The sequence below is a fragment of the Gadus chalcogrammus genome, chromosome 19, assembly GCF_026213295.1.
Source record: "Gadus chalcogrammus isolate NIFS_2021 chromosome 19, NIFS_Gcha_1.0, whole genome shotgun sequence".
Lineage (NCBI taxonomy): Eukaryota > Metazoa > Chordata > Actinopteri > Gadiformes > Gadidae > Gadus > Gadus chalcogrammus.
Genome location: NC_079430.1, coordinates 8186309 through 8207037, shown reverse-complemented (window position 1 = coordinate 8207037; position 20729 = coordinate 8186309). Strand labels below are relative to the sequence as shown.

Genomic DNA, 20729 nt, shown 5'->3' with positions numbered 1-20729 from the left:
GCGCCGAGTCCAGTCGCCGCTACCAGCCGCCATGCTGAGCAGAGAGACACGCAGCAGAGAAACTTAACTTGTCAAAGCTCCTGCGACCACACGCCATCTATCGACTCTTTTGCACGGGACGAAGGATACATTGCATTGAGTCAATATCGGCTTCCCTTCCCTGTAAGTGTCCCTTTTTTGTCTTAGTTAGAGCTATATTTATCAACTTTGGTCCGCCCGTCCGTTTAGTCGGGTGCTCATGCGGTCCCGTCGGCTTGCAGACTCGGTGCTGCACTTGTTATAGTGTGAGATTCCTAGTATAAAGACCGATTGGGTTGGGTGTTAGCAAATTGCAGTCTGTTTTATAGTATTCACAATGCACGACTACTTGTAGACTAACATTTCTAGTAACAACGAGTGGGGAGCTTTACATTCAAATTGGATAAAATACTATTTAACGGGTTTTGGAAGGTATGCATTATGCCAATCACTTTCAAACTGAGAGTTGACATTTCATGTGGTTCTTTGTGCAACATTAATTTCGAAATATGGATTTGGAAAAAAAAACGTCTGGATCTTAAGTTGTTCAGTTTAGTGATTTCAAATCACTGATTTCTAGGGGCCAGTATGTTGCTGCAGAGGACATAGTTGGGCTCCTGTCAATGGCGTTTATCAATCGACGGAGCTTTCCTTCTTCGAATAATTTACACTATATTCAAAGCATAAACGTTTTCAGCGTATCGTCTAAGTTTGCTAAACAACTTCAAACGAACTGCACTAGTGTGGCCAGCAATGAATATTACTCAATCAAATATAATATGATTGATTATGATTTTTGTTAACAAGAGAATGTAGGGATATTCTCCCTCTCCAAGCGTGTCTCTTAGCATGATGTTTTTTTCCCTCATCTCCTGGAAACGTGTCTGTATTGCAGCTGCAGATAATCGGTGCACAGTCGTAAATCTTTCACCTGTCCTGTCCATGTCTAGTCAGAGTTTAATAACCTCTACATTCTCCTGGCTTTTTCTGCCGTGAGGAAATGATGCCACCTTGGTTCCTAAACACACTTGATGGTCAATATTGCGTCGAGCAATGTTGAGCTGTGGCAGCCTAACCACGAGAATCCGCTCAGAAATATTCCAGAGATTATGGCATAACAGCTGCTATGAGTGCACGGCCCTGCTTTCTCCACGTCTTTAGAACGTGATTAATTAGTGACTGCTGTCCAAATGCTGCCACACTGAAAGTTAAAGAACATAGCTGGAACTGTGTCTCAGAATCCATCCACCTCCTTGCATAGAAAGACTGGGAGACAGACGACCAACCCATATGTGCTTGTGCCACTGTCTCTAATAAATGGGCTACAGCTGGTCCATCCAACCCTTCCCTCTCTTTAAGGGGGCCCTCAAAGTGTTTATTATTGCAGCCTACTCACTACCACAACCAAGTTCCCTTCCATAGGTCCTTGGACAGACCGTGTCCTATAAGGCATGGGGCAGGCATCCGGGACATGTTGATGCAATGGCCCGTTGGCACTGGGGTAGGAATCAGGACATGCCACTAGTCCCTCAGGCGGGGGGGGGACAAGTCGAGACAGGATATTGCTGTGATGTGTTGCCCCCGCCCACCCCACCCCATGGCCTATCTGCGGACCGCTGAACGGATTGCTGTCTAGTCGTGAACTTGATGTCCTTCAGGGGAACCATTGTATCCGGGTGTCCCTTGTTTTGACGGTTTCGTGCCCGTGTCTGTTTATTCTCAGTATGTTCGAAGTCCATACAAGTATGTAAAAGTTGATTTGACTTCAAAGTTGGCATTGATGGTGGGATCACACCATCAATGGTTTACTAACTGCCACCTTGAAGAGCTTAGAGAACTCGCTGCTTTTCGAAGGGACAATTGACAAATTGACGATGTCTAGATGGATAGAGTAAAGCACCCTATTAATCAAAACCTATGTAATAAAGTACGCACAAGAGAAGATGATTATATGATAGCTAATTGAACAAAGGGTTCTCTGTTTCATCTTTTTGGTCTTTGATGAATCAGTGTGTGAAACTTGATGTTTGGGAAAAAACTCTGATAATGTCGTCACCATTGGATACATAGTCACTTTATTTACATGGACTTCCACCAGAAGAAGGCAAGGTTATTGCTGTTTTATCTCATTTTAACATGGCATATGAAACATCTACCATTGAGGAGATGGCAAAAAAAAAAACGCTTTTGTCACATTCTAAGGACTTTTACATTCTGTTAATAAATCAACCGTGGCACACTTTTTAAATAATAACACATTTACTAGTTATGAATCACGCCTTTTCATATTTTCAACATTGTTCGGCCCTGGTGGAGTGGAACGGTGAAAAATGTGTTTACTGAACTTTACATAGTTCATTTGATTACCATGTGCCAAAGGGGTAACCAGTTCTAATGCTCTCGTTTTCACAACCATTGAAAGCACAAGACTTGCATGTCTTGGTCGAAATAGCCAGAGATACTATTCCTGGTAGGGAACTTGCATAAGCATGCTCGTTTGCGTTTTACATGACCCCCATTGTTATGATCTATAATCCAATTGAAATGGTTTGGAAAGGGGTTTCAAATCAGGAACTGAAAAGACGCCTTGTTTCAAACTCAAACTGTCAAACAGAAATGGTTCCCTTTTCCATTTATTTTTTGAACACAAGTTGATTATCTTGATGTCTTGTTTATTTTGGTTACAGCAAAGGCCATGCATCGTAATAGAATTGAAGGTTAACATGCAACCCACTACTGTTGGACTTGTTTCTCGGCAAGTACTCCAGTTTTAGAGTGGCCTTGACTGAGGGCCGCTCCCCTGCTGGGTGGCGCACTGTAAGAGATCCTCCTCGTCTGACCTTTACCATCACACGCGGATAGCAGCCATTGTTCTCCCACCTCCAACCACCTCCACCGATTAACAACTCTGATTAACCTGATTCTTTCCCCCCCCCCCCCCCCCCCCCCCCAAGTACATAAGCGTCCTATCCTCTTACTTTCTTTCTAATACCCGAGCTACCCAAGGCACTGGACACATCACGCCACCTTTCAGGAACTTCAACACTTTTATGTTTTATCAGTTCCTCGCTGTAAGTACAAAACCCACCGGTATTTCGTCGGAGCCGACATGAAGCAATCAGTCGCTCAGCATCTATGGTAATGTGGGCCCGGGGGCCAGGAGCCCGTGGAGGCTGTTGCTGTCCATTGTGCTGCGGTGTGAGTCACAGAGCATTACAATGCAGAGGACCATTGTCTGTTATCTCAGATGATGAGGACTCTGGGACGACCCCTTTCCAAATGAACGCCTCAAAGCCACACCCTGGTAAACCAGCCCCTGGTCACGTTTGGATCAGTCCTGGGAGTTGAGCGCAGTGTTGTGTATTAGCCATAATATTTAAAGTGGACCTATGTTTTGATATAGATATAAACAGAACGGATTGCGGGTATTTGATGCTTTCTGTTAGGTCAACCTGTGTTTATCACAGCCAATAGCATTGCTAATAAGTGGGGAAACTTTGAATGCGTACAAAGTTTTATCAAAGTTTCAGTTTCTCAGATATGAGAAATGCAAAACTTAAATTGAATATGATTTCAAATGCGAAGGCCACTATACCGTTGGAAAGCACTGCACCTTTTTAAAAGAGTGAGTACTGTGCACAATGTTAAACTTTCAGAAATTGTCAGCTTCTTTTTCCTTCCCCTGGGGTCGAACCTTTTGCGGTTTTGAATTGTAAAGCAGCGAACCACCTTCTGCTGCACAGCGTCAAACGTTACCTGAAGGGACAGCTGTTGTTAGATCTAGAATGCGCCTCTATATCCACCCTTGGTCCACACACACACACACACGCGTAAACACACCGTCTGACCGCAGCTCAGTGGCCATCCCCTATATTCTAGCGGAGATGGAGCGAGGGGTGGGGGGCGGGGGGGGCATCCATCCCTAGAACAATAGACACACTCACTCACATGCACACACAAACCTCCCCCCATCTCCCATCACCCCTCCCCCTCTCTTGAAGAAACATGTGGCTTTGACGCCTTCCAGAGGCACCATCTCGGCTCTGGCGATTTCCTTTTCCCAGCTTGTGTGTGAAGGAAGGGGAGAAGAGCCATATTCTCCTCTTTTGTCAACGTTTATCTTAGCACACGGGTTTGGGATGAAATGGGCAGCCGGCCAGAGGCATATGCTAGCGTGGTCAGAAGTCTCTCTCCTCCCTCTTCCTCCTTCCTCTTATTTCAAAATGCAGTCTCCTTTTGATCTCAAAGGTTACGCTGGCGGATCGGTACTTGGAAGGAGGCGGGCACTTTAAATGAGGGGAGTGTGTGGGTGTGTGTGTGTGTGTGTGTGGGAGAAGAGACAGACCAATGCACGACTAGGAAGCAGATTTCATCACGGTGGCGGTTGTCTGGTGGCGGAGGACCGGGGGCTGGTTTGTCATGAGAGCCAGCAGGCTGTGAGGATACTGACACCCATTGTGCAGCACCATTTGGACGGCAGATCTAAGGCTGTGAAGGAGCTCTGGACCTTTTACCTTTCTGTCTCTTTTCTTTTTATTCAACCGTTTGTGACGGTGACTCTGAATATGGTAAGGTTTGATACGTTGTGAATGAAATCAAGGGTGGATGTGGGTGAGTGTGTTGTCAAGAACAAGAGGGTGAAAAGGTTTTTTTTTTGTTCCTGCAGCTCTGCTCTAGATGGGTTGTTCACGTTGCTGTCAACTTGTGCCCATACTATTTTTACCCAATTGTGCATCTAGGTGTTGAATAATTCAGCGCCGTGGAGGGATGGCCGTCATCCTCTGGCTGCGGCAGATAGTTTGGGTGCACTTGGCTTGTTTATGTGGACAGTTTTTATAATTGCCTATTTATAATCTTTACAACGAAGAAACGAAAAATGTTTTCGATTGGATGATTGGATTCAATTGACTTATTTGGTAGTTATGAATGTCAGTTGTTCTATTGTTTGACATTCAGTGGAATTCATATTTTGCCTTGGGGTTTAATTGCAAATTACCTTTTTAAAAAAAGGAACGCAAGGTTCCATAACTTGGAATGCAGCCTTTCACATCGTCTGTTGTTGTTGCCCCAAATATTGCAGTGGAACCAGCCCACTCGTGCTATTTGTTGTGGGAACACGGCGCTTGGAAGGTAGATCACAGCAGTCCAGACACTTAAAAGGGAGCGGTGCTTTTCCCTCAAAGGAGTCCGACCCCTGGCAGCGATGTGGCCATCCCGCCTTGACATCCATTTAGATCCTCGTTGTGTAGCTCTAACGACTAGCTACTACTAGCTACTAATGACAGTGGTGGTCTTAAGGCTTCACAGCAAACCTGCGTCTTGGCTTTTTAAAATTGGATCAATGAATGTATTTTTGCCATGTCAGCATTTCCCAGGGTCTTTGTCTAGGTAGCGCTAACGTGTACCCTGCGCTAGGTGTCAAGTTTGTTTACATACCAGAGAACCCTTATAATGATTTACGGCCCCGAAAGGTGTTTCCATGAGCATGCTGAAGCACATTTTGATCACCTCAGCAAAGCCGGGTTCTCCAAAAGGGAAAGGAACACGGCATCCCTTCTGGGAACAGGGAAACATGGGAAGGACATGTGTGTGAGCGATGGTCTGGCTGGGGTAGTCGGAGGTCCACACCATGAGGCAGCATCGAACACAAGTGCCTTTTTTGTGTCCTTGTATGTCATGCCATGATGTTTGCTAAACAGACCTATTGTGCACTTGTGTGGAATATTTTGCATCGCCACCTTCCCGTGAGGCTGTTGAAATGAGACGAGCCAAACCATGGATCGAAGTGTTCCCTTCTAAGATGTTGGACCATTTCCCCCTCTTTGGTGTATTCTACCCTATAAAGCTACAACGTTGGGCGTATCCGTTTTCCCACAGTGATGCAATTCACCACTTTAGAAAATTCCTATAAACCCTCTTTTTAAATGTGTGGACGGTGATTATTTTGGTGGTGTCAGGCTATTTGTTATGCTGCCTGCCAAAAAAAAATAATTTGAAGAAGGTGTTTTCTATGCTCAGTCGATGCCTCTTTCTGACGTAAACCGAAGCCAGCATACAAAGGAACTGTAATCACGACAGGCCAACATAAGCATTGAGCAAAGATAATATACACACCAGTGCAATGCAAGTGACAAGTCTACCTGAAAATGGGAGAGACGCAAAGTGCACCTTTTTTATTTTTTGAACTGTAGTATAATTGGCGAGGGGATGGAAGACGGCTAGACAACCCCCATCCAGACGAACTGCCGCTGGCTTGTGTCTGTGTTTGGAAAGACCTTTTCCCCCTTCCTGAAGAGGGAAAAAAGGTCCAGGAGCCTCCTGAACCTAACCTCATTGTTTTTTTTCCATAAAGCAATGAAGCAATCACTATTGAAAATGCATTGAAACAACCCTGAGGCCCTTTTTTAATTGTCTTCTCTGCATCCTAAATAGGAAAACCAAACCATTCACCCGAGTCTCGTGTCTGCTATGTGAGAAAGCGAAGGCAGAATAAAACGGATTTGGTCTGATAGAATAACGTAATACTGTAATAATCCTATATAGGATGGATGAGCTGCTGCTAACGCTGTTGAACTGCCAGTCAAAAGGATTCTGTTCAGTAGAAGGGATTTTTTTTCCAAATCAGAACGCCAGACCGCAACAAGGATATGTCTGCAGTTTGGTATGAAATCCCAAATATGCTCCCACAGATCCATCCAATATTAGATTTCTGCTGCAGACAGCAGTGTTTCCTGCAGTGTTTGGGGAAATTACAGTGATGCATCTAGCGTGTGTGCTTTTTAGGAAACTGGAAGGCTTTTTTCCGATTCCTACAGTTGTGTGTATTAGGTCTTATCTAGTCTATTGGGACCAAAGCGTCTGCTGCTAAATAATTAAACCTAAATATATTTATCGGATATGTATTATGCATGCATTGTTTCAGGGCATCTAGATGGATTAAAACATGCTTAGTAACCTAGCGGTTGGCCCAACCCCTTGTCATTGCTACTTAACCCAAATAACCTCCTGTGGCGGTAATTAGATTTGAAGAGATTCATAAAGCCAGCGTTGCCATTCTCCTCTCTCCGCTAGCGAACCGCACTTGTTGTTGCGCTCCATTTGTACCAGCTAGCTAGCTGACTGGCTGGCTGGTGGGTCGGTTTCCCCGGTAACCATGGCAATAAAATCCCCATTCCCTGAGCGTTGATTGTGAGCAAGTCAGGCATATCTGCAGAGTTCGCCCTGGTGCCCGGTCCTTGCAATGGCTCAATCCAATGGTTCTTTTGTGTGGAGACGCTCCATTGTTCACAGTCGCCACCTTGTTAAAATAAGTGGTGCAGGGTGCTCTGTGTCCCGAACAGGCCTGGGCAGACCCGCAGACATGGGGGGTCCTGCATTCACTCATTTGTTCAATCGGTTTTTGGGCTATGAGACTGATTAAATGGATAAATTGAATCATAGATTCGTTGACATGATTTTTTTTTTTTTTTTTTGACAATAGTTTGATTGTTATTCAAATCCGGTACAACTTAAATCATTCAAATCTTGTGTTTCAAATACATTTGGTTAACTTTAAGTTAAGCTTGAGGCTTTATCTAGAATTGTTTACTATCGTTTTAGAACTATAGTTCCAACTTTTTTTCGAATGCGAGTCAGACCTCCGGTCATTGCTGCTTGTCTTTTATAAATGCCATCCTGTTCAATTAGTGTCAAGATGGTCATTTTTGTTTTGGTCTCCTACAGAACACTGCTGTGACGGTCGCTCCGGGCCTCACCATCCCCACACCTCAGTGACAACCACCTCGGGCCTTTTAAATGAACCCATACTCGCTCGCTGAAGCCATGACAGACAAGTAAGTGGCTCCTCTTGAGTGTTTATGTGTTGGTGTTGTGTATTTTCTTTCTTCTTCCAGCCCCCTACTTCTGACAGAAAGCCCCCACTGTACTCGCCCACTTCTGTTCCTCGTGAAGTAAGATGATGGCGGTCGGAAAACAAATGTTTCTGTTGTCTTCCTCGGCGATCGCCCTGCTCTGTGTGCGTGTGTGTGTGTGTGTGTGTGTGTGTGTGTGTGTGCGTGTGCGCCATGGGGGGAGTCAGGTTTTCTGATAGTGGCAGAGAAAGCCAAGCTTGGCCGGGGGTTGGTGGGGGGGTTGGTACGAACACTTTGTCACTCCCAAGATGTCTTCCAGTCGCACCAAGGGCTGATTAGCATTCCGGTTTGCAGTGCTGGAATGTTGGATCTTCTGCTGCTACACACCGGTTGTTTTTTTTTACCCGCCCATAAGATGTTTGAGAAGCCGATGCCAACCAAACCAATCACACCTCGCTTCTATTCCTCCTTTGTGACTTTCTGGTTCTTATCTCAATGTGTCTTGATTCGGTTTACTTGTTATTTTTAATCATGGGGGATGTATCTTCTGGTGGTTTTGTGAAGCCCTGCTTCCAGCTCGGTTTTCTATTTGTCCTTCTAATGCCACTGTCCATGCCGTGCAACGTTGGCAATGGACGCATTTGAAAAGCTTTTTGGTTAATAGTTGACCTGCCCTGTTACTTATAGTGTGTGTGTGTGTGTGTGTGTGTGTGTGTGTGTGTGTGTGTGTGTGTGTGTGTGTGTGTGTGTGTGTGTGTGTGTGTGTGTGTGTGTGTGTGTGTGTGTGTGTGTGTGTGTGTGTGTGTGTGTGTGTGTGTGTGTACATACATGTTCTTCACCATGGGATGTGTGCGTGAGCAGCAGGTGTATCCTGTGCATTTCCCCCTTGCCCGTCAGGCCACGGCAGCGCGCCCTTTCGGTGCGCTGCCGTGCCCAATGATTAGCCAGCCCGCGCCGTGCCAGCGAGGCCTACTGTGTATACAACACATACCAGCGCCGCCCGACGCACCTGTTCACCCTCTCTGGAGCGAGGGACGCTGCTGAAAGGCGAGCGCTGGCCTCCCTCCGCCCCGCCACAGTGGGGGATATTACATGACAACACGGGGCTCAGGGCGGTGTATTTTTATGAACCCCTTGCTCAAAGCCAGCAAAGACCAGCAGACCGCTTCTTTAAGGGGTTCATAGAGGTTTTCCTACATGGAACCATTTTCCTTGCTTGCCGCGATCGTTTTTTTGTGTGCGTGGGAATGTTTCAATTGTTGCCCCCGAACCGAAGCGCGTTTTGTATTCGGAGCGCTGTGTGGATTCGTGGCAGTTTCTATGTAAGTAATGATGCTGTTGACAAGGCGTACCCCCCCCCCCCCCTCCATTGCCGCTGTGGTATCCTAGCAACTCGGACGGGGGTAGAGATGGGGGGGGGGGGGGGGAGAGGGTTGTCAGAGTTTGGGGGTAGAGTTGGGGTAGAGAGGGGGGTTAATTTGTGCGTTGCTTGCACTAGTCCAAGTTTTAGCGGGGGAGGTTGGTGAGGGGGGGGAGAGCGATGGAGAAGAATGATAAATGTTATTTTGTAAGGAAGTGAGGGAGAAGTTGAAGGACCCCCCCCCCCCCCCCCCCCCCCAAACCCACCAGTGACAGCAAACAAAGCCCCCCTCGCCATGTGACTACTTGAGATTCATACAGAGCAAGGAGCCGGCTCCGCTCCCCACATATCTTGGTTCTTGTGCCCACATCGCGGGCCCCATTCTCCCCCGCCCCTGCCCCGGCCGCATTACCAAATGTATAACGTTCCCTCCGGTCGTACCTCTGGACTACACTGTCTTCTATCCCAGATACAAAGTCCAAACGGCGCCTTGTTCGAGAGATGCCTTTAAAAGGTTCAGCCTTCTAGGTTACAGCGTACACTGAGCCGTTCTTTTGCAATCCTTTATTCAGTAAAAAAAAATGGAACGGCACCCGGAAAAATGTCCGAAACACTGGGTGTGTTCAAACACGGATATTAGCCCCATCCCTCTCCCTGCTGGAGGAGCCTTAATCTTGGGGTCGTGAGGGGGTTGAATGACCCTTACCGGAATGGCCAGCAGTCCCAGTGATGAGTCGTCCCCCCCCCCCCCCCCCCCCCCCTTCCCAGTATGCATCCGGCCACTTAGTGTATCCGTGTCAGCCGCCCATAGCTCTGCATGTCTGCTGTATCCATGTCAGCCATCGGGGTGCCGCACTCCCCCCCCCATAGCCCCATATAGCCCCAGCCCCTCTAGTCACCAACAACCCCCCCCCCCCCCCCCCTTATACCTGTCAGTCCGGCGCAACTGATCCATTTCCAATTGGAAAGTGTCCACTTGAGCTTTGGACTGAGCTCCTGTAGCCCAACATAATCTATTATCCATTAAAAGACAGCTCTGAGCTCTGGGCTCTGGGCTCTGGGCTCCCGGCGGCCGGGCATGGCAGGGGCGGGATTTACAGCAAACTGTTTGGAATCGCACGGCCTCATCCGATGAGAACGAAGTCTGACAAACTGTTAATCGGACATCTGTTGCCCTTCCTACTGCGGCCGGCATCGTTCAGCGGACACTTGGTAAATCAAGGCCGACAAGGCCCCCCCCCCCCTCATGTCCGTATGTCCGCCATCGGCACTGGGGACCTGGAGTGTCACATTGTGTTTGTTGTGGTTGGTGAGGTTGAGGAAGGAGGGGGTGTGTTTGAGGAAGGAAAGAGCCAATACCCTTGACACCTTTGTCCTTCCCCATCAGTCATCGGTCTGAAAGTCTGTCCACCCCGTGACATCGGCACTTCCTCTGCCCTCCTAACCGCCACGCCCTGTCCGATGTGTCACTATAGGGCGAGGCGTGGAGGTCACTTCCAAACCCCCAGACCCCAGCCCATGCGGGACGCCTAACTCAATAGAGACATCTGATGTGCTGCTGTCAGCTGGGTTGGGGGATGGGGAGGGGGCTTGTGTGGGAGGGTCACTATACCACAAAAATGCTATACGGGCTGTCAACGTTTTTGGGTGTTTTTTGCGAGAGTTAAAAAGAGTGTCAGTCAGAGCGTTTCCTTTCGGATGTCGTCGGGGTGGACGGCGACCTATGACCTTTTGGGTCGTCAATCTTAGGGCGCAGTCTTGTTGGCAGTGTTTCGTTGGTCCTTTGAAAGGACGACAGGAGGAAGCGAGTTGTCTTGATGTGCATGTCTACGTGACGTGTTGTTCATTTGTGTGCGTGTTGGGTCCAAGATGGGGTCGCAGTGGGCTCCTCTCCGTTGGGTCTTTGTGTGGCTGACTGTGATAAAGTGGCTTCAGGATGTAATCAGAAGACATGCCTCTTGACCTTGAGTTGAATAAACTGTATCGCAGGTCATGGGAAGCCTAAAAAACGCATTGTCAAGTGTTGTGTTGTTAATTTCACTCGGTAGACACTTCGCTCAGACTTATAACTGAGGGAGTGAGAACAAATAATTGTTACAAACGCAATTGTAGTGACTGCGAAAAGGAACTAAAAGTGCCTCACAACCAAGTTTCCAAATAAGTGTAGTTGTAGTAGGAGGAGGGGCAATGGGAATCCAAACACTTCCAAACCTTCCATTGACATTAGCTTAAAACGCCCTATTTACAAACCCACACTTCAGTTTACTTACTCCATTACAGCGCACAAGAACGAGGACAGATGCATGTTTTTAAAGAGTTTTCTATTTTAATTACTAGCTCTCAACTGTGATTGGGTGAATCAACTCATGACATCGTTAGTTCTTTGTTACAGTGGAAACGGGAATGGGGAAGGGGTGGGTTGTACAGAGATGTACCTCACCAGGGATATGCTAATGAAACGTTGTGTTTGAGTTGATTTTGGTGACCTGGATATTGGCTGTCTGGCAGATTGTTTTCCTCTCAGTGGAGAATGGTGATGGTTAAAATGGGGTCCCAACGTACAGTCTGTCAGTTGGCCGGCTTTTTATGCTCATAAATAATGCATATTAGGTACAACTGTTACAGCCGGCCTTCTGTTCTTTCTGTGCCATAACTTTGCAATAGGGTATTGACGTATTGTGTGCTTTTTTTTTTTGTGAATGTATTGTGGATTTTATATTCCTATTTCTATAGATGTATATATTTTCACATACAAAACCATTCCACAAAGTTTAAAGCCACCAATGGTCACAAATTATATAGATTAGTGTGTCCATTTGTGGTTTTAAACTGTGTGGAATGGTTTCTTTCAATGCCAATTCAAGTCTTTTCTTTCTGCTAACGGTGACTACTGCCAGGCCTCCATAGAGTCAGTACGCTCATAAAGGGGGGGAATTAATGCAGTCTTCACCGTTTATATTCTTTAATTTCAGCAAAGGGGGAACCCTCTTAAGGCTTGACTTTATAAAAGTTGACCGACTGCAAGTGAGAATGAATGGGAACCCAGCCATCTGTTGCTATGGCAATAAGAGGATTCCCTCTAATGTTTAATCCTGTTTCCTTTACAATGAAAGACATATTGTACGCCCGTTGGAACCTGATACTGCACAACCCTTTCCTGTTTTCTTCGAACTGCCGGGATAAGTGAAGATGGTCATGGGAACAAACTTCATAAGCGCTTATTAAAAATTCCTCTACTAAGCAGTGACTCACTTTGGACAACCTAGTATTATATCGTGTGTTTTTTTTTAAATTAGAAAATGGTATACGACGTTAACGGAAAGTTCCAGGCCTCCAGTGTCAGTCAACTCGTGTGATTCGAGACCTCTCCCCCCCCCCCCCCCCCCCCCCCCCACCAGCTTGGAGGAACTGCTTGTTCCCTCGTAACGACCTGCTGGAAGATCACGGTGTCCACACCAGGGTGTTGGTGTGGTTGGGGGGGTGCTCAAAGGGACATTCTGTCAGATGCCATTAAGATGGCAGCCATTATGTCGGCATTGGTTTGGAAAGGGCACGTGAAACCCTTGGATTAAGTTGGTTCGATTTCCGAAAAGATATGTTGGTTTTGCAATAAGTGTCTTATAACTGGGTGTGCGTGTGTATGGGTGATCTGGTGTGTGTCTGTGTCATGCAATGTGAACTGTGATTTGTTTATGGCGAGCTTGCCCTAACCATGTTCTTGTGACTTCTGTCTGCAACACACACACACTCACTCACACACATGCACTCGCATATCTTGTCTGACCTCTCCGTCTCTCTTCCCTCCTATCTCTCCCCCCTCCCCCCCAACCCACGTAGCCTGAGGATTTTATAATTGTCTCCAGAGGAAACGCGCCGTGACTTGGTAAGGACCCGCAGGTCAGACCTTCTCCGCCCGCTGCCTGCTCGCATGCGACCACAGTAATGCTGCATGCTTGCACGGTGCGCCTGCCACGCCAAAGCTCCTCCCTTTTTATTCATTTCTCTCTTTTATTATCCCCGATTATGTTGGCACACCTGGGCTTTTGCTGCTGGAACTAAATGATTATAATTGGTGGGCATGTCGGCATGATTTCCCAACTTTTCCTTTTGGCTTTTGTTGACGAGTAATCTGATCAATTTATGTTTTTGCACAGTTTCTTTTTAATCCTGGTTTTCCCTTGAGTTCTTCTCGTTTACACTTGTTAAAGGTGACTTTTATGAACTGCAAATGATGTCTTCATGATTGAAATCGAATCAATGCTCAAATGTTTTTCAGTTGCTGCTTTTTTGGTTGTCTTTTCTTGTCATGATGTAAGGCTTGTAAGGCTTTACCATTGACCGTCTCCATCAACATCTCATTGGTTTAATCAGGTCTGAAGTGGTTCCCATTAGAATTATGTACCAATCCTTCTTCCCTAACAAGGTCAACAGGAATCCAAACTATTTGTAGATCTCATTACAGGGGTTGCCAACGTGGTGTTCCACTATCCCACACAGTAAATAGGCAAAATCAGTGTTTTCCATGCAAGTGTTAGTATGTGTGTCTGCCAAAAGGAGGGCAACCCAGTTGAAGTGTTGTGGCAGCCAGTGTGGGATGGGCCGAGTTCTCACACACCGAGCCCCACACCCCGGCTCCCCGCCCCCCCCCCAACGCTCTGGTTTTGTCCCCGCTTCCCAAATTCACCACCATGAAATTGGTGCCTGCTAGGAGCAGTTTGGGAGAGAAAGGGGAACCCCAAAAAAAAAGCGTTCCTTAATGGCACGCTTGTGAGAATATATAGCACGGGGGATCATTTAAAGTCGCTGAGGGGTGGCAAATGGTTGCTATTGTCGTCGGAACATCTACCTGTTTATCTTTCGAGTGTTCACAGCACGCCCTATAAATAAAGCTTACAGCGTTCAGGTTTTATTTGTTGCCGTATTACCCGTGACCAATGGAGGAAAAACATAACAATCTGGTGCTGTGAGCCCCCCCCCCCCCCCCTGCCAGCACCTGGTCCTTGACTTGTTGCCTTTCAGGAGATTACCAGCCGTTTCTCTTTCATTTAGCCACAGCGGACCACACGGCATTCCACATGCTTTCTGGGGAGGAACTCGGAGCCCTAAAATAGCAGGCCGAGTGTACGTAGCAATGGCGCTTTAATGTCACGCTGTAGCTTGAAGGAAACTGCATTAAGTGCACGGCTCACCCCACTGGTAACAAGTCCCCACTGGTCGTTCAATGTTTCCTTTTTCTTTTATAGGACTATATACGAGCGCCATAATAAAATGAGTTTGATACGTTGTGCTAAAGTACTATGGTTATGGTAAAGGACTGTGGCTGGCTATGTCCAGTTTTAATGGGTATTTCCAGTTTATATATCGGAGAGTATATGCATTTTCTTTGGGCGGCACATTATGTAATCATGTAATTAGTTCTTACAAAAGAGAGCGGTCTCTATTGTGTGTTTGTTATTCCCATGAGGCTTGACGGTTTCCCCTGAGGCTTGGCCGTCACATCAGTTCCCAGATCAGATCTCAATAGTAAAAAATTCCCAAACGTGGGAATGTCTAATCAAAGAGTAGCAGGACACCGTAAAGTTTTTAAATTGGGGCCTACTGGAGCACATTGACATCCAGGACTTGGGGGGCCACACCGTACCGCACCCCGCTTCAAGCGCCGTTTATTTGTGCTTATGTTTATAGGATTATTTTTATTTTCTACCTCTCTCTCAAGGCCATGTGATCGAGAGGGAAAGGGTGTGTTGTGATTTTCTCCAAAGCTCCCCGTCGCGGGCACTAAATATACCCTTTACAGGAGCGGACCCGTCATTTGCCCGTTTGCTGTGGCTGGCTGAGGTTCCCTCTGTTAGCCAGACTTGGCCCCCTGAGAAACCCAGTGATTATAGAGCCAGGCTCCCCTCTCACGGCCCCTGTGTTGTGTTGGTTTGCCGTCGCACACGCTAGCCCTCTCCATCATAGTCTGACCGTCGGTTGTCACTGGTAGTGCTGGGGCTGTTTAGGATTTACACCAAGTCAAATAAACATGCATGGCCAAAAAATTAGCAGAGCTTAATATATTTTGGCTATAGTCCTGGTTCAGTGATTTTCTCTGGTTTGTTTTTGTTTTTCCTTCAACTGGAGTCCATGTAACTTGTACAGTACTTCATCGCTGTTGCAGAGTGCCTCACAGACTCACATTTTATGACCCCTTTCACGAACCCCAAGGAAAATCGAAGGACCAAACCCTGAAATATTTGACATCATCTGGATTTGTATCGATGGTTGGGATTGAAATTGGTGTTGAATTGACACGTATTAAATTAAATATTGCTAAACTCCATAGAAGTTTTTCTGTAATTGTATTAATGACTTCAAAGGGGTGTGTGTGTGTGTGTGTGTGTCTGTGTGACACTGTGTGACTGTGTGTGTGTGTGCAGCTGTTGACTCGACAGGATTTCTCTTTCTTTAGCTGTCAACATGTGGTTTTGCAGTAATCACCAAAACGTGACGTCTGACTTTTATTTTGATCTCGTGCAGAAATATGAGATTATCCTAATATCGTTTTCAACACTCTCGACACGCAGACGCATTAACTTCATAAATCCTTTGTATCCAGACTGTTTTCATGTTCCCTGTCATTCCTATTTTAGATCTTACACTGTATATCTTTCGTTTCTTTATTTGATATCCTCTACAGTTGGTTTTAGAGGAAATGAACCAGAGGCAGGGTGAAGGATTCAGTGTATTCTCAACATCCACATTACACCATGACACATAACTAGGATGTTAAACTGACTCTGTGGGTGTAAAGGGGACATAAAACAAGAGACATCTGGTGAGGAAAAAACTGGCGGTTAGCCTAATGCTTAACGTATGATCCATCATAAGACGGATACAGCTGGCAATATTTTATTTTAAGCTTTTTAGTATTATTATTATCATCACTGTCCGACATATAAGAGGGGATTCAAACCACAGGCATTTTTGCTCTGAAATCATGTAGCCAGCGTGTGACATCCTATGCGTGTCCGTCACATCTGTAACCAAATGTCCCCTCAGCTAATGCTAGCCCTGGTAGAGACATCTGTCCCCAACACAGAGCTATTCAGCCGGACTCTGACGGCTCTCTGTATTGTGACACACACACACACACACACACACACACACACACACACACACACACACACACACACACACACACACACACACACACACACACACACACACACACACACACACACACACACACACACACACACACACACACACACACGCCTATGACTCCAGATGAGGGTGCCTGGGTATAGGGAGGGAGTGAGAGCTGTATCTACTGGCTGACCTGCTGAGTCCCTGTTCAGTGTGTGTGGAAACAGCTGGTCATTCTCCCCGTGTAGTTGGCAGGGCTCTTCTTCCTCCAATTAGATTGAGAAAGTTTTTAAGGACAACAGTCGCTGTAACTTTATAATTACGAACGCAGGAACTCCCTTCACTTGTGTAACATCAATGGGTCAAAAAGTCACATTAAGGGTTTCTACCGTGGACTGAACTGGAGATGTTGCGGGGGAAAAGGAAGTGGACGATTCTGTCATCAGGCGTGGTTTTATTTTGGGTGTTGGCTTGACCAAACACACATGAACCATATGTGTTATATTTTCCAAACCATATACTATATGTGATGAGCTGTTAGTCGGATGTGAAGTCCTTTTCATAGAGATTTGTTATTATGTGTGATAGGACTACGTTGACCGTGACTAGTGAGTACCACCAACCAAAGTAACCTAAAATTCAAGGTAAAATCCAACATCACTTGCCTCCCTTTCAACATGTGATTTGATATCCAGCGTTATTTTGATTAGCATTTGACTTACTATTCGTGTATAAAAAGTCACACCGAAACACAGACGCTCTCTTTCACACACTCACACAAACACTCGGACTCAGAATCTCTCCCCCCCCTCCCCGCCCCTCCATCCCTCGTCCAGGCGCCCTGCCAGCGTCTGTGCCCGGTTAGCCGCGCTAGTGCTGGGAGCTCCAGGGCCCCCGAGCAGGTGTCGGCCTCCCGGCCCCGGCCAGAGGAGCTCAGAGTAGGGGGCAGCACAAAGGGCTCAAAGAGACGTGCCAGCACGGTTACCGTCTTTAATGTCCCAGGCCCTGTGGGCCGGCCACTCCGCCGCGTCGGAGCGCCGGGCTAGCCGCCAGGGGCCCGTTACACATGCCACTGTAACCCTGCTCTGTTCTGCTCTTTAAGGGTTCAAGAGGAGACGGTAAGACACGTCCACAAGCGGTTTAATGGTTTGGCTTTGTTGCTGCTAAGTTTTTAACATTCGGGGATTCTTTGACGCTCACACCGGCGGGCTATATTGTGGCCATATGCCTAACATATGCTGTGATATGTAGGAGGTGTGTGTTGGTGTGCGTGTGCACATGGGGGATCTTTTCCTTTGGCGCACGCTACCTATCTACATCTCCTTTGGCCTTTTGTGGTCTCTTTAAAGCGCTGCCCTGTGCTCTGGGCTTGGCTTGCGGCTAAGCTGGCCTGGCATTTAAGATTGGCAAGCCTGGAAGAGAACGGGACGGGAGGGACGGCGAGAGAAGTGATGTCTTTCCATTCCTTTTCATTCTCATTCTCCCCTCCTCGTCTCTGTCCATTGTCCCCCTCACTGTGTTGCGGGGATGATGCGGATGAGGGGAGGGGAGGGAGGGAGGGAGGGCGGGAGAGAGAAAGGGAGGGTGGGTAAGAAGAGAGTGCAGAATTCCCTTGTTGCCGGGGTAACAATGGCTCCTTATGTAGCTGACCTGCTTCTTTTTTGAAGGGGGTAAAAGGCCGGCGAGAGCTGTAAAGTTGCTCTTGCATTCAGTTGGCCCTGCTCTGGATTCCCTCACAAAAAATACTGTTGGTTCAATTCAAATTTGAAATAGTTAATAAAATAAAAGTAAAATTCAGTTGATAATAATCATAAGGTATTTTACCATTTCGTTTTTACATCTGATCCTAGTATTGACGGAGAGCGATCAGGATTCACCCAGGAGGGTATATCCCCCTAGTTCTCTCTCTTTTTCAACCAATCAATATTCAATTTGCATTTTTTTCTCCTCTCCCCTCCGGTTGTGGCATCGTTGTTATCGATCTGTCTGACGGGATGTATGATAATGAAGCGTTGCATGCTGGGCTATCTCATTACGCTCTATAATGGTGTCACTGGGTCACCCAGTCGGTAGGCCACGGTGATTTATGCGGCCTTTTAATTCAGGAGGACGGTTTATGTTATCCATGTGGCGAGACCAAAAGCGAAAACGCCGACGAATAGGCTGTGTGTAACCAAAACCTGTTTTGTGGAATGCTGTGGTTAGTGGAACACGACTCCTTGCAGATGAAAAGGATAGCAATGATTTAGATGAGTTGTTCTTTATAGAGAGCATCACACCAAGTTCTCTTCTCATTATCTTAAAATAATGAGTGTTTTGTGATAATTAGTAATTACTTTATTTTATTCCGAAATTGTTTTTTTGAAGATTGATCTTGCGCCATGTGTGCGTCTGGCCCAGGCCCCGTAGTAAGATGTGGGTTGTTCGGCAGTACCAGTAAAACCTGTTCAAGCACTCGTATCGTTTTCCCATACCGATGTCGGAGGTGAGAACCACAATTGCCTGCTGGCACAAAGGCTGCACCTTTTTTTACTGTGACACCACTACAAAAAATGCACCGTCCTAGTACACAATTCCACAAAGAACTCAAGTTCACTCATAATCTCACGTGAATTGACTGATGAGGGAAAGAGAGGGGGGGAAGCAGAGATGGACAGGGCTTTTCTCAGAGCACCTCCCTCTTCCCAACCCTGTCTTCACATGGTAGGAAAAGCATCCTTACAATTGCATTAGGCCACCTAATAACCTTCATGTTGTTTACCTAATGGCATTTATGTCTACATAACGACGTTAAACCAAGCATACGGAGAAAGCCACCTAGAGTGAGTCAATGTTACAATGACATTTCCTCTCCACGGTCTTGAAACAGACCGAGAGGTTTTTGTTTTGGTATACGGCTTTGCAGACTGTCTGCCCTATACATATGAGGAGATTTTGAGGGGGTTTTGGTATTCGGCTTAGCAGACTGTCTGCCCTACACACATGTGGTGCATAGCGAAGCTAGGGAGGGAGACGGAGATTTAAATATTTTACACCGTTACACTTTGGCTGAAAGGTCTGCTGCCATTTTGGGGCTTATTTTGTTGCTGACCACAAAACAAGTTTTTTTGTGTGGGAGGACCCAGTCAATGTTTAAGTCCAAATCCCCCCCCGAATATTTTGTTTATCCACATGAATGCTTTGGCTGGACAAAGCATGATTTCATGTGTTCTAGTTGTAGAACAGCTTTGTTTTATGTTTTCATAAATTGCATTTTGTTTAATATGTTGGCAGAGAATTTAAATCCATAAATATGTGCTAAAAAACATTCCATTTGCCATTCCTTTAATCAAATGCATAAATAACACACCATAACCCCTGTCTGTGATGTATGATAGAGTTATAGATGACTCCTAGTTCTCTGGTTGGCTGTGATATGCTGTCCTCAGTACAGCTTATCTGTGAGGTGAGAACTGTCGATAGCCAGGAGATGCTGCTACGAAACGTTCCGTCCAATGACTCATGGCCTGGAACGCCGCATCTGATAAGACCCAGTGGTCATCAGCTCTGTCACCACCGTGGCGAGGAGATGGAAGGCTGTTCTCCTGCTATGCCCGCCTCTGCGCTTCAGTCCTTTCTGATGTCGACCTCACGTTGGTGTCTTTAAAGATCATACTTTATTACCTTCTTCGCTACGTGTCACAGGAGATGCCTATTAGTCACCGGTTCAAAACGGTATATCTGCATTCCGACGTGTTTGTTGTTGCTTTCTGTGAACGAATACCGGAAAGCCAGAGCATCTTGCTGTTATCATCTGTTCAGGTCAGTTCTTTTGTTAGTCAAATGCACAACATAAAAGGCAAGCAGTTAAAGCTGGCAATAAAAAATAATTTTTTTTGCATTGTTAAGCTCTCCTTAACAATGCAAAAAATGAAAAGTAGTGCAAGAGTAAATAGAGCAGCAACAAATAATTTAAATAAAACTAGAATAAATGTATTCTAGTTTTAGTAGGGTTTATTAGGGATCTTAGGGTTAAGAGTTCAAGAGTCTTGTGGTGCTCGGAAAGAAGCTGTTCTTGAGCCTGGTGTTTCGTGTCCTGGTGCTCTGCTACCGTCTTCCTGGCGGTAGCAGAGTGAACAGTTTCTGGCTAGGGTGGCTTTGGTCTGTGGTCTGACTTAACCTACAGTGGTTCTTCATCGGGTCTTGTTCTTTCTCAAAGTCTTTCTCAGAAGAATCGCTTCTTCTGAGTAATCCCCCCCCCCCCCATTTTTAATTACTTAAATCGAGAACAACACAGTCTTTGTTTCCCTAAGCTTTCCCGCCGTTCTCCAGCGCTGTGTTTGAGGTTACCTGGCTGAACAACTGTTCAGGTTGTGTGTAGCATTTGTGTGTTT

At 46.3% G+C, this 20729-nt stretch overlaps 1 protein-coding gene across 4 annotated transcripts in view; it reads left to right on the top strand.

The window, feature by feature from the left end:
- The window catches only part of sema4d (sema domain, immunoglobulin domain (Ig), transmembrane domain (TM) and short cytoplasmic domain, (semaphorin) 4D), a 38127-nt gene continuing 17398 nt past the window's right edge, over positions 1–20729 (top strand). Inside the window, exons 1-3 of one of the 4 annotated variants that reach the window (XM_056578286.1) lie at positions 1–162; positions 7741–7850; positions 13066–13111. Coding sequence is in view for 1 of the 4 variants with exons in the window: in XM_056578285.1 (XP_056434260.1) it covers positions 7813–7850 (38 nt within the window). In the remaining 3 variants the exon portion in view is untranslated. Of the gene's footprint in view, positions 163–7740; positions 7851–13065; positions 13126–17957; positions 20158–20729 lie in introns of those variants that run through there. The other 3 variants (XM_056578287.1, XM_056578285.1, XM_056578288.1) reach the window with 3 other exon arrangements.